The 12,254-nt window shown below is 46.7% G+C and overlaps 1 protein-coding gene across 1 annotated transcript in view; it reads right to left on the reverse strand.

Annotated features, from left to right (window-relative positions):
* The window catches only part of Cacna1b (calcium voltage-gated channel subunit alpha1 B), a 158,166-nt gene that overhangs the window by 65,714 nt on the left and 80,198 nt on the right, over window positions 1-12,254 (reverse strand). The window contains exons 18-19 of the mRNA XM_035447078.1: window positions 6,652-7,446; window positions 5,532-5,749 (exon numbers count right to left, since the gene is read on the reverse strand). Coding sequence (XP_035302969.1) covers window positions 5,532-5,749; window positions 6,652-7,446 — 1,013 coding nt within the window. The remainder of the gene's footprint in view (window positions 1-5,531; window positions 5,750-6,651; window positions 7,447-12,254) is intronic.

The raw sequence follows: 12,254 nt of genomic DNA on the forward strand, positions 1-12,254 counted from the left end.
TTATGCAGAGAATTTGAAGGAATCTACAAATACATGTTTGAGGCAAAATATGTCAAAACTAAGTAACTTAAGAAGTTAGAAAAGTAATAACAACAAAATAAAACAAAGAAAGAAAAGAATAAAGACAAAACAGAAAATAATTATTTTATAACAAATTATGGTAGAAATAACAAATGAACTAAAATATTTATTTTCATTTTAAAGATTACAAAGTATATAAACCACCAAGGAATCTAATTTAAAAAAAAAAAAGGAGAAATCACAGAAATACTCAGAATTCTAAAAATGACAAGGGGGAGAAACATTGAACAAGAAGAAAATTAAAGAAAAAAGAACTTAAGGCCAGGCAACAGTAGTGCATGCCTTTGATCCCAGCACTCAGGAAACAGAGGCAGGAAGATCTCAGGGAGTTCAAGGACAGCCTGATCTACAAAGAGAGTTCCAGGACAGTCTGACTACACAGAGAAACCCTGTCTTGAAAAATCGAACTAAAAGAAAAAAGAGAGAGAGAGAGAGAGAGAGAAGAACTTAAGCCAATACTTTTCATAAGCTTATGCAAGTAAGTTAAAAGGCCTGAAGTAAATATATTGTTTGGTGTGTACACGTGTGCAAAGGTGTGCATGTGGAGGACTCTGGGTATATCTTCCTTAATCTCTCTCCACCTCATCTGGGAGAAACAGAGTCTCTTCCTGAACCTGGAGTTTACTAGTGAGCTAGCCTGAGAGCAACAAGCCTGGATCATTCTCCAGTCTGAGCTCACAGGCTCACTGCTGGACATACTTGGGATCTAAACTAAGGTCCTCATACTTGTGGGACAAACTCTACCAAATTACCCATCTTCCTAGTCCCTAAATGGGTAATTTTTAAAGGAAAATATAATTCACCAAGCCATCTCAAGAGATAATAAACAAACAGACCAGTAAGGAAAGAGCTGCCATGTAAGTCCATAAGATAACTTTACAAAGTTCTACCAAACACTTAAAGACTGTGTCACAGCATCAAATAGTAAAACACTCCAATTCTTTTTATGAACTAATAACATTCCACAGGCCAGCTCCTCACTTAGAAAATTCCTCAGTCCACAGTCTCTTCTTTTAAAATGTCCAGCACTCCAGGAAAGTATGTCACTACAAAGTTGTTACCTTTACTGCCTGATGCTCATGTAGAAGGGTATGCCCACCCAGACATAATATAAGGTTTTTAACAGAGTAATGCACAGAAAAACTCACAGGCAGGAGTCCAAATTCCAGTGGCAGATTATCAGAATCATGTACAGATGTTTTTGCAAAGTGCCCTTACATTTCAAGAAGGTATGTATCCAAAGCAATTCCGTATTAACAGCTATTTTAACCAGTGATCAGCAAAAATTACGTTAGACATTTTATGCCCTAACATAATAATTTGTGATTTGTCGGTGTTTAACTGCTTTTTCATCATATTTTATGAAACTGTGGGGTTGAGTTAGCATGCAACATGGCAATGTTCTTTTAAACTATTTTACATGAGAAAGGCAATGGATCTCTTGCCTTACTTGTCAAAGAGGTTTGTTCCCTAACACCAGGAAGATAAAATACAATTTAAAAAAATGGCTGTAATTGGAACATCTGATTTTCAGGAATGGAGTACTGAGGTTGAGTATGATGTGACTATATAGCATTAATATCCTAACCTTACGATGCTTAAACACAGAATAGTGAAACCACAATATCCATCTCACTTTAAAGAACCAAGCCAAAAATCTTAGGAAAAGATTCGTAGAATCCAGCAATCCATTTCAAAATAAATACAGCTGTCTTAATCTGCATAATTACCATAGGTTTCACCTGGGTGACTTTCATTCTTGGTGAGAGGAAAAGAGTTCCTCAGGGACTTTGGAATGTGTTCGTCCCATCATCACACCACACACACACACACACACACACACACACACACACACACACACACACACACACACAACCCGCCTGCACACTGCCTCACCTGCCTAGAAGAACACTACAGACACTGGCTGGCGTGATCTGGTTCTGTGAAGTACCACCACCCACTTCACAAGCTTTTATCACTACTGGGGACTATAATGATCATGTTGATCTTGGTGGCAAATGTCCTAAGAAAGTAGCCAGTGTTATCCAAGCAGCCATCATCTTGGCCAAAGCTTTCCATTATCCCTATGTGGAGAGGCTACTGGGGAAACAAGATTGGCCATCCTGTGCAAGGTGACAGGCCACTGTGAGTCTGTGCTGGTGTGCCTCATCTCTGGATCTAGACCCAAGGGCATCGTCTCTGCTCCTCGGTCCAGAAAGCTGCTGCCACCGACCGGTATTGACGATTGCTACACACCAGCTAGGCCAGTGGTTCGAAGCCTTCCTAACACTACAGCCCTTTAATGCAGTTCCTCCTCATGTTGTGGTGATCCCCCAACCATAAAATTACCTCATTGCTACTTCATAACTCTAAGTTTGCTACTGTTATGAATCATAATATAAATATCCAATATCTCAACCCACTGGTTGAGAACCACTGAGCTAGGGCTGCACTGTCACTTTGGGGACTTCTCCAAGGGCACCTTTGATGTCATCTCCAAGACCTACCCAACCTCTGGAAAGAGACCATGTTCACCAAGTTTCCCTCTCAGGAATTCACTGTCCATCCTGTGAAAACCCACACAAAAGTCTCCATTCAGAGGACCTAGGCTCCATCAGTGGCTACCACATTTTTTATTTTTATTAACACACTTAGTTCATTCTATTTTTATAACAGAAATTCTATTTTTATAACAGAAAAATAGAATGAACTAAGTCTTCTAATAAATAATGACTAATTATGGTATATTCCAACATGGCATAAACAGTTCCAGATCTCAAATCCATTGCTATATATCTCTACATGTAAGAGAAAATATGACCTCTATGAATGCTGAAAAGACTTAACCAAATTTAACTCTTTGGACAGGCAAAAAAATTACAAAAATAGAAATTAATATATACTAGAAACATATGTTTCCACATAGGTCTAAAACCAGAATTTTTACCTTAGTACAGACAAAACAAGACAAGGGTACCCAATAACCTGGATGTTTCTACCAATGTTATCAGACAGATTAAGAGATCTAAAACTTGGAAGAGAGATACACTCACTCACAGAAATTTTGATAATGTACTAGGGAAAACAAAACAAGTAGAATCGATATTAAAACTAACGCTTGATCTGAGGATTCAGAAAAATTGGATAAATAATAAACATATAAAAAAGTTAAAAATTAATACCCTAGATTATTTCTTCTAGCAGAAGTAGTGACAGGTATCAGATTAACCCCAAAAAGGATAATCATAAACACCGGACAGAGAACAAAGTCATTAGTGAACACTTGTAATTTTGGCACTCCAAAGACAGAGGTCAGTGTCTGAGCTACAAAGGAAAACCTTGTCTCAGGAAGAAAATTTATATATATATATATATATGAATGACACTAAAAACCCAAGTCAGAGACTTGGAGAAAATACTTATAAAATACATTTGACAAAAGACCTCTGTGAAAAACATAAAAAGAGGTACTGCTGGAGGGAGAGTTTAGTGGTCAAGAGCACTTCCTGCTCTTGCAGAGGGTCTGGGTTCAGCAGCCAGCACCCCTATGGCACCATATGACCATCTGTAGCTCCAGTTACAGGGTTTCTGGAGCCCTCTTTCAACTCCACTGGCACCAGGAATGCACATGGTACAAAAGCATACATGCAGGCAAAACATCCACATATTAAATAAAAATTAGTAAATCTGTATGTGTAAGTATACATGTGTTTGTATGTATCTTGAAAGTTAATAATTATTAAACAAACCAATTAAAAAAATAGGCAAAAAACCTGAATAAAAATCTCCTCAAGGCCAGGCAGTGGTGGTGCACACCTTTAATCCCAGCACTTGGGAGGCAGAGGCAGGTGGATCTCTGTGAGTTTGAGACCAGCCTGGTCTAAAAAACCTAGTTCCAGGACAGCCTCCAAAGCCACGGAGAAACCCTGTCTCGAAAAACAAAAAACAAAACAAAACTCCCCAAGAAGATGCATAGATATCAAGTAAACATAACAAAAAACACTCAAAATCATACATCATTAGGAAGCTGCAAAGTTAAACAAACTCTACTATACATTTCATTAGAACAACCAAAGCCCAAACCACTAGTAACATAAGACTATGTTATGTAGGAAATATGTGAAGCCGTGGGAATGTAAACTAGCAAGCCACATTGAAGATAGTTTGGCAGGTTCATACAAAACTAAACATAATCTTACCACATACAACTTCACAATCACGCTTATGTATGCACTCATAGGAGTACATCAACATGAACCCCAAACATGTATGTCTGTTTATAAGTACAGTGGAAGTAACTGAAATATCCTTCTACAGGTGCATGGATAACTGCGAACTGCCAAGCCACAAAATTCCTTAAGTATATAATGATAAAGGTTATTTTCTCTTTCTTTCTTTCTTTTTCCTTCTTTCTTTCTTTCTTTCTTTCTTTCTTTCTTTCTTTCTTTTTCTTTCTTTCTTAAGCCAACCTGAAAATCTATGTGCTGTATATTCCAAGTATGTGACATTCTGATAAAAGGTCTGTGGCTGCCAGCATGGATGAGCCAACTATGGACAAAATCCCAGTGGGGTCCCTGGGCTCAGTCTCCGGCTAATCTATAGAGAAACAAAGGAGGGTCTGGGAAGACAGACTCACTTGTGCACATGGCAAGTGAAACCAGAATGGGCCAAAATCAAGTCGTCCTCAGAGGAAGTGCAAAGAAACTGATGGCTAAGGAGCTAAAAGCCACCACCCTGTCTTTCCAGACAAAGTGTGTGTGACTGACTACAAATGTGGTGTACATGGAGTATATAGCTCATGTGGTCTACTTCAGAGCTCCGTGCTTCCCTGGCCTTCCACAGGCACTGCCTCTCTCCCTGGAATGTTTTCTTTCACTCTAATGTCTGTCCTGGTGAGGACCACATCTGTCACCTCCAAGTAGCTTCTTACCATATGGCCTGTTCACTGTGCTCTTACTGCACACTCCTTTCTGGTTTCACACACATAGGAATGAGCCAGGAAAGGTAGCAAGTTGGACAAGGGGGCAGGGCTTAAGGCAAGGCTATAGGAGCATGTGAGTAGGTAGATGACAGCTCTGAGATCCTTGTCCTCAACTACCCATCCCCAGCACCGGTCCTTACCACCTTTTGTCAAGCAACAAAAGAAGATTTTGTGGTCTTTCTGGCTAATCTCACTACCTTCCACTGTGTCCCAGCACTCTGACACTGAGCCTGGCATAAGCCAGCAACATGAAAACATTTTTTTAGGAGGAGGGACAAAGGTATTTAACATCCATCTGCCTCCAGGGCAACGGAAAGCCAAGAGATAGCAAAGGACAGATACTGATAGCAAAGAACTTTCTCTCCATCGGGGAGAAAATTCAGAGCAGCAAGCTGGATCCCCAGCCACTGACACAGAGCAGCAGGAATGAGGGTAGCTGGGCCTGCCATTGGTACAGGAAGATACTCACTGGGAACTACAGTGGTCTCCCCGGGAGGGCCTGTCAGTGTCACTGGGACATGCACAGTGGTGCTGGGGTCTGAAGGCTGACTGCCCATCCGGGTGACATTACGCTGGTTGTCCGCATCTTCTGGTTGTTCTTCCACTTTCTGGAGACAGGTGCTGGGCAGCATGTGCAGAGGGCCCACACCTGTGACTGCAATGGTCTCCAGATCGCAGTGAGGTTCCCTGAAATCAGAATCCTCATTAGTCCCCTGCAGTACGTGAAACCTCGCTCCTTACGGCTATCCCTTTATGCAAGGCAAGTAAAGCCTGGGCTACCACCTCTCCATGTTTTGCATGGCTTCTGTCACCCTACACACTTACATTGCCTTTAGGTCTAAAAGGAAGATATGGAGCTTTGAATTTGACAGAGCCAGGCACTATTGGTTTTATAGTCTGTATGTAGATCAAAACCCCTTGGAGAAGGAAGCAGTCTAAAGTAGGCCTTTCCCTAGGACACCCTGCCAGGGACCCCGATCCTCCCACCCCAGGAAAGGCCCAGCACAGTGTTCTACACACAGAGACGGAGCGCTGTTAGACTGATCCTCAACAATGGCCTCCAGCTGTGCCTAACCTGATTTCTGCCAGCCAGTGGGCAAGCACAAAGATGGTGGCTTCAGCCTCCACCGCCAGTCTCCAGGTCCCTTGAAGAGTCAGAGCCAAAAAGGAGGCCAGTGCCCTGTGGTCCGTTTTTGTAAACTCAGCTGGCAACCTTGCTTGTTTCTCCTCTCACAGCATCCTCCCTTCATTCATTTACAGTACTCCCCAATTTTCTCTTCTCCTGGGTGCTCTGTTCTTTCCCAGGTCAATGTGTTCCCAATGTCTCCAGTCTCTCCCTAAGGTAGGTGTGTGTGTGTGTGTGTGTGTGTGTGTGTGTGTGTGTGTGTGTGTGTGTCCTGTGTCACTGAGTACACACCAGTTGCCACGGATTTTATTTAACAATGGGAGAAATGAGCGTGTGGGGGGAGGGGGCGGGGGAAATACAACAGGAGCAGCCTGGCAGAGTCACACTGTACCTTTCCCTATTATTTGCATAAGGATCCTAACACCCCCACCCCCACACTCCCAATACTCTGTCTCTTACATACTTGGGCTGATGGTTTCGGGTTTCCTTATCCCCTTCTGCGACATTGCTCTCCTTCTCTGCAGCCTCCCTCTCCGGGGGCTCAAGTGTTGGTGGTCCCTTATGCCTTGCACGGTGCCGGCGTGTGGGCTCTTCGCTGTTCTCTGCCTCACGGGGGCCCGTGCGAGGGCCTCGATGTCGTGGGCGTCGCTCGCCCTTGGGTGCGAGCACAGGTGCAGTGCCTTCTTTGCCTGATTCCTGTGCATGCCGGTGAGCACGGTGGCGCCGGGGCTCGCGTTCAGTGGCCTCCTCCTCCGGGGAGCCGCGGCGGTGGTGACGCCTGTTGCGCTCACTGCGCTCACTGCGGGCTTGCACTTCAGCCCCTGCAGCCTCCTTGCTGTGACTGCGACGAGGGCGTGGACGTTCCTCCCGGGCCCCAGCCTCGGTGTTTTCCGTCTTTGGACAGTCTGTTCTGTCCTGGTCACCGCCAGCAGGGGCCGTGGCTGAGGTCTTGTCTCTATCACGGTGCCGGTGGTGTCTGCGTGGTGGGTCTGCATTTTCAGTTGCTTCCGTGCCCTCGGGCTTTGCCTTGTTCCCCACAGGTCCCCGCAAGCCGTCCCGGCCAGGCTCCACCACTAGGGGCCGGTCCATGTGTGTCTTCATGTCTGGCCTCACATGGCGCGTGCTGGCATAACGCAGGCGCTCCTCGGGGTCCATCTCGCTGTACAGTGCCTCACAGCTAGCACGCAGGTTCTGTAGCCTTAGCTGACTGGCCCGCTGCTCCCACACTGAGCGCGCCTTGGCCGAGTTCTGCTGCCTGCTGCGGGGAGACTGTCATGAGTGTCACTGCCCACCTTATCTCTACCTCACAGGGAAGCCGCAGATGGACACAAGCGATGGAAGGATGTGGGGACAGGGAAGGAGAGGTGACCAGAGCCTTAAAGACCCCTGCAGTATTGCTGATGGGGGAAGAATATAGGGAGGGGCAGTTATCTCCTCCTGTCAGTGTCCTGGACGCCACTCTAGCAGGAGAACAATGGCCCAGAATCTGAAGGGTGCAAGGCTGTGGGGATGCCAGGTACCAGCATGAGTGAGTAAACAGAATTAAGATAAACAGGCAGCTAGCCAGGAAGGCAAAATGGGAAGGGAGACCATCTTGAAAACCGAGAAGGATTGATGGAAGCACCCCTGCAGTCTGCCTTTGGAGACAGCCCAGGAGGGGCCAAACAAATGGACACTTCTAGAGGCACTTACCCACGGTATCTCCCAAGGGAGTATGTGGCCCTGTCATGAGCAAACAGAGCTTCTGATGCACTTTGAAGCATTCTGGCAGCCCCCACTATTTGGCTCAACCAATTGCCAGGAGCAGGTCATGTCTGCAGCTGGGGAAACCCTGTTTCATGACCATCAATGCCCTCTTCTCCCTTGGCTCTGTGGGGAGCCTTGCACGCCACTGAGAAGAGAGCCGGGCATACCCTTGGAATCCTCCAGCACAGGGATGGACAGCAGTCTAGTTCAGTCCTCACTGAACAATAAACGACCTCTTCTTCATTCAAACCTCACTGGCCCAGACATCTTCTGTTCCCACATCCATCCAAAACAGGGAGCTCTTTCCCATTCTGGGCTCTTTACTGAATAAAACCAGCAAAGGATGTGGACCTAGCCCCACTTCTGCCAAGTAGAGACCTCATCTGGGGCTATAGCTTCATCCTTCTGTCTCTGGAGGCTCTGGATAACCCCGGCAATGTCTGTGGTATCACTATCAATGACAGCGACAATATCAGTGCTCTGGGTTCCATACCCACCTCATACAGCCATTATGACCACAGGTGCTTTTCCTGCACCCATTTCATAAGGATGGACACTGAGCCTAGAAAGAGGGTATGGCCTACTCAGGGTCCACAGTTAGTCACTGATGGAGTTAGGTCCACATGTAGACAGGGCAGAAGGAAAGAAGTGCCTGAAGAACACGCAAGCACTCAGTCAGACCCCAACTGCCTCAAAACACAGGTGTAAACTACACCCAAGGGAGAAGCCCAGCCACTGGAATAGACTGTTCAGTGGAAGGACAGCAAATCTTAGCCATTCTCTCATGTGAGGAGCCAGCACCTGGCCAGTCTGAAAGCTAAAGAACAGTAGAATCTGTGCCTCCTCCCCCAGGAGCTCAGGTGAGGCTGACAACAGAGCAACAAGAAATATCTGCTAGTTCCGGACCTCAGCTACTACTTGTCCTCACTGAGGCATCAAAACTGTGATATTTCTGTTCCAAGAATGCCGTATAATACCCACAGAGCTTCCTTGTCCCTGGTAGGAGTCATCTTTGCACAACACTGGAAAGCAAGAAAAGGAAGATGGCCTGAAGATATGCACCCATCTTCAAGAATCCTGGGGGAGTTGATGTCTGGTCACCACCTTGGGCCTCTCAGTCAGTCCAATACACCAAGATGGGCCTAGATTCTGAGTCCTCTGATCAGCAGAGAGCTGGCTGGCTCAATGAGCCTTTGGGCTAGGGCCAGCATCACAGTTCTCTGTTGTGAAAGATGGGCAACGAAGGCAACAGGTGCATGCATAGGCCTGAAGCTCCGGCTCTGTGGGATAGGCAGGAGCGGGCTCACTCAGGCCTAGCCTTGCCCCAGGTATGACCTATCAGGAACCACTTCAAGCAGAAGGAAAACAGGTTGCCCATGGGACTGAAGGGCATCACTGAGCTTACAGGGACCCCTCAAAACATAGAACAAATACCAACTAGCTGGGCAAGGGCCACCTACTCACCTCTGCTGGCTGCTACAGCCCCCCCTAGCCCATTTCTCTTGAACCAATTAACACCAGACTGCTTCTTATGATCCCAAACCCATAGAGATCACTGAGCTCCTCCCAAGTGATATCCAGTGCATATCTGGATATCCTCCCAGTGCATATCTTCCCAAGTCTCATTCTAGACATCTGTGCCATGTTGTCCCTGCCCTGGTCACTCTCTAGAGTTTTTCTTTGACCTCTGCCCACTGTAGCTTGGACAGACACCTCACTCTGTTTCTCCTTAACAACTTCACGCTCAATTCAAGATCCTCTCTTGAATGGCAAACTGCTTGCTGACCTATATTGCTATATGACTGACAACACTACTCAGGCAGAATCCACATTGAATGGGGCTCTAAGGAGCCATGGGGAAGAGCTACTCTCATGATGTCCTGGTCCCAGCTTATAGATGCTATCCAGTCATACCTGGAAGGTGAGAGGCTCTTAACAAAGGCACTGTGGATAGCTCAAGGCTCAGAAAGGAATCTTGAATCTGCAGTCCTGCTGTGAGGTCTCTGGGCAGAGTGGCCTGTAACCTGATGCTACAGAAGGGTGAGGCATCTCCAGTGGGTACCACTGATACCTCACTTCTGCCATATGGAAGTTACCGAGGACCCAAAAGGCTTTCTCGCCCTATCAGGCATCAGGATCCCAACATCCAGTGTCATCTCGCACTTGTGAGAAGACTCAGATTGCTCTGTGATACTGTCAAAGAGGCACACAAAGCAGCCACAAGACACAGAGGGCCTGACTATCCAGGCAGAGGGCCCAACTACAAATGTTCCTTCTCTAGCATGATGAGCCACTGGCAGAAGACAGTACCAGCACCTCCCCCTGGGAGCTTGGATGAAGCCAGGAGGGAAACAGGACTATCACTTACAGAGTCCTGGCCCCATTTTTGAGGGAAGAATCAGAATCACATCTCCCAGGAAGAGCTACTCAGGCCAATTAGCCAGGCAAGTGTCACCACCAGGAAGGTCAGCTTGGTCAGCTACCTGTCTTACTTTCCACCCCTGTGAGCAGAATTCAGGTCCCCATTCTGCTCCCAGGCCCTCGGGCTCCCATCCTGGGATTCTTAGTACTCCCCCGGCCTATGTACAAATTCTATAGCAGCTTTGTTCATGCTAAAACAAGGGCTGTCTCAGAATAACTGACATATTCTCCCCAGAGTAAGGAGGGATTAAGGGAGCTAAGGGAATGTCCCAAGAACCCTCTCTGCTACCCCTGTGCACAGGACTTCATGAAAACCACAGAAGACCTGAGTCCACAGAGCTCCACCCTATCCAAGAAGTAGATATATACAAGGCACTAGAGTGGCTTCACAAAGACAAACAGCAGACAAAAGGACAAAGACCAGAAGGGAGAGGAGGGCAAAGCTCAGAAAACCCTGGGCCTGTGAGTAGGACTTGGGAACAACAGGGAACATGCCCACCATTCCCACAGAAGGCTGGGCTGGAGCTGCCCATGAAGCAAATGACTGGGGGAAAGCAGTCAGGTGTGGAGGGAGGGTGTGTGCACAGAGTTATCATGGAGCCACAGATGGAGAATCATAGCAGAACCACTCACGGTGAGTTTACGCTGGAGACAGATGAGCTGCGAGATACAGTACCTCGAGTTTGCTTTACAAAACTGCACATGCAAGAAACAAAACATAAACAGGAGTGAGAAAAACCAGAGAACGTTCTGAGACACAAGTGACACTTGGGCACTGTATCAGTGCAGGTGCAGGCCGCAGTGCACATCTGGCAGAAGGCTAGAGATGCATCCACCAGACAGGCACTGGCCAAGACCAGGGCTAAAGAGAAGTTGAGAACCAATTCTACGTGTGCAGAAAGGTGAGGCAAAAGTGAACCAGCAGACCGTACATGGCTGGAAGACAAGACACAGTTCTCTCCAAGACCATCCATCACCGCGGCCTGGCCCACACTGCCCTCAGAAGGTGTGGTCTGGGAAGAGTTATAGCCACTCCCACACCCAGAGGCCTGGGCAGGCTGACCTAAAGCTGTGGGACTTGGATGAGCACATGGCATATACAGGAGGCAAGAGCATCCTTACCATGTGGGGCTACCCAGGCCTGCCACCTACCCCACCTGCTTTCTCCATAAGCACCTGGTCTCTGCTCCCAGACCCTCAGTTCCCATACTCAAGTCCCATGGCTTGCAGGTCACAATGCTTTCCCCCAGGAAAGAATCAGGCTATGTTACTAACCCACCTTCCATGTTGCTGTTACAGCTATTTCCAAGTGATGTGTAGAAGTTTTTCCAAAAACAACAGAAAAAGCAAAAATCTCTTTACAGTCATTTTCTTTCACACTGGCTTCACAGGGATGCCCAGGAAAGTTTCAGTGCCCCTTTCTAAAGGCCAAGATCTTTATACACAGTAAACTGAACACAGTTCACCTTCACACAATCCTCAGGCATGTATGTACATCACAATGCTGATGAGAGAGTGGCTGTGAGTGTGAGATTGGGAGTATGATTTTATGAGATCGTGAGCATGAACACAGGACTTGTGAGTGTGAGATTTTGAGTGTGTGCAATTGTGAATGGGAGATTATAAGCGTATGTGTGGATGTTTGTAAGAATATGTCATATTGTGAATGTGAGACTATGCAAGATGTGAGTGTGATTCCGTGTGTGTGTGTGTGTGTGTGTGTGTGTGTGTGTGTGTGTGTGTGTGTGCCTAGAAGACTAGGCAAGGATGAGGAGTCACAGCAGAAAGCAAGATACCCCATATTTAGTGTCCTACTCCTTAGGAGCTTCCATGGAGGCTACACAGGCCTGCACCTCACCCCAGCAATACTGGAATCACCTGTCATGCTACCCAGGGTGC

Source organism: Cricetulus griseus, chromosome 6, assembly GCF_003668045.3.
Source record: "Cricetulus griseus strain 17A/GY chromosome 6, alternate assembly CriGri-PICRH-1.0, whole genome shotgun sequence".
NCBI classification, from domain to species: Eukaryota; Metazoa; Chordata; class Mammalia; order Rodentia; family Cricetidae; genus Cricetulus; species Cricetulus griseus.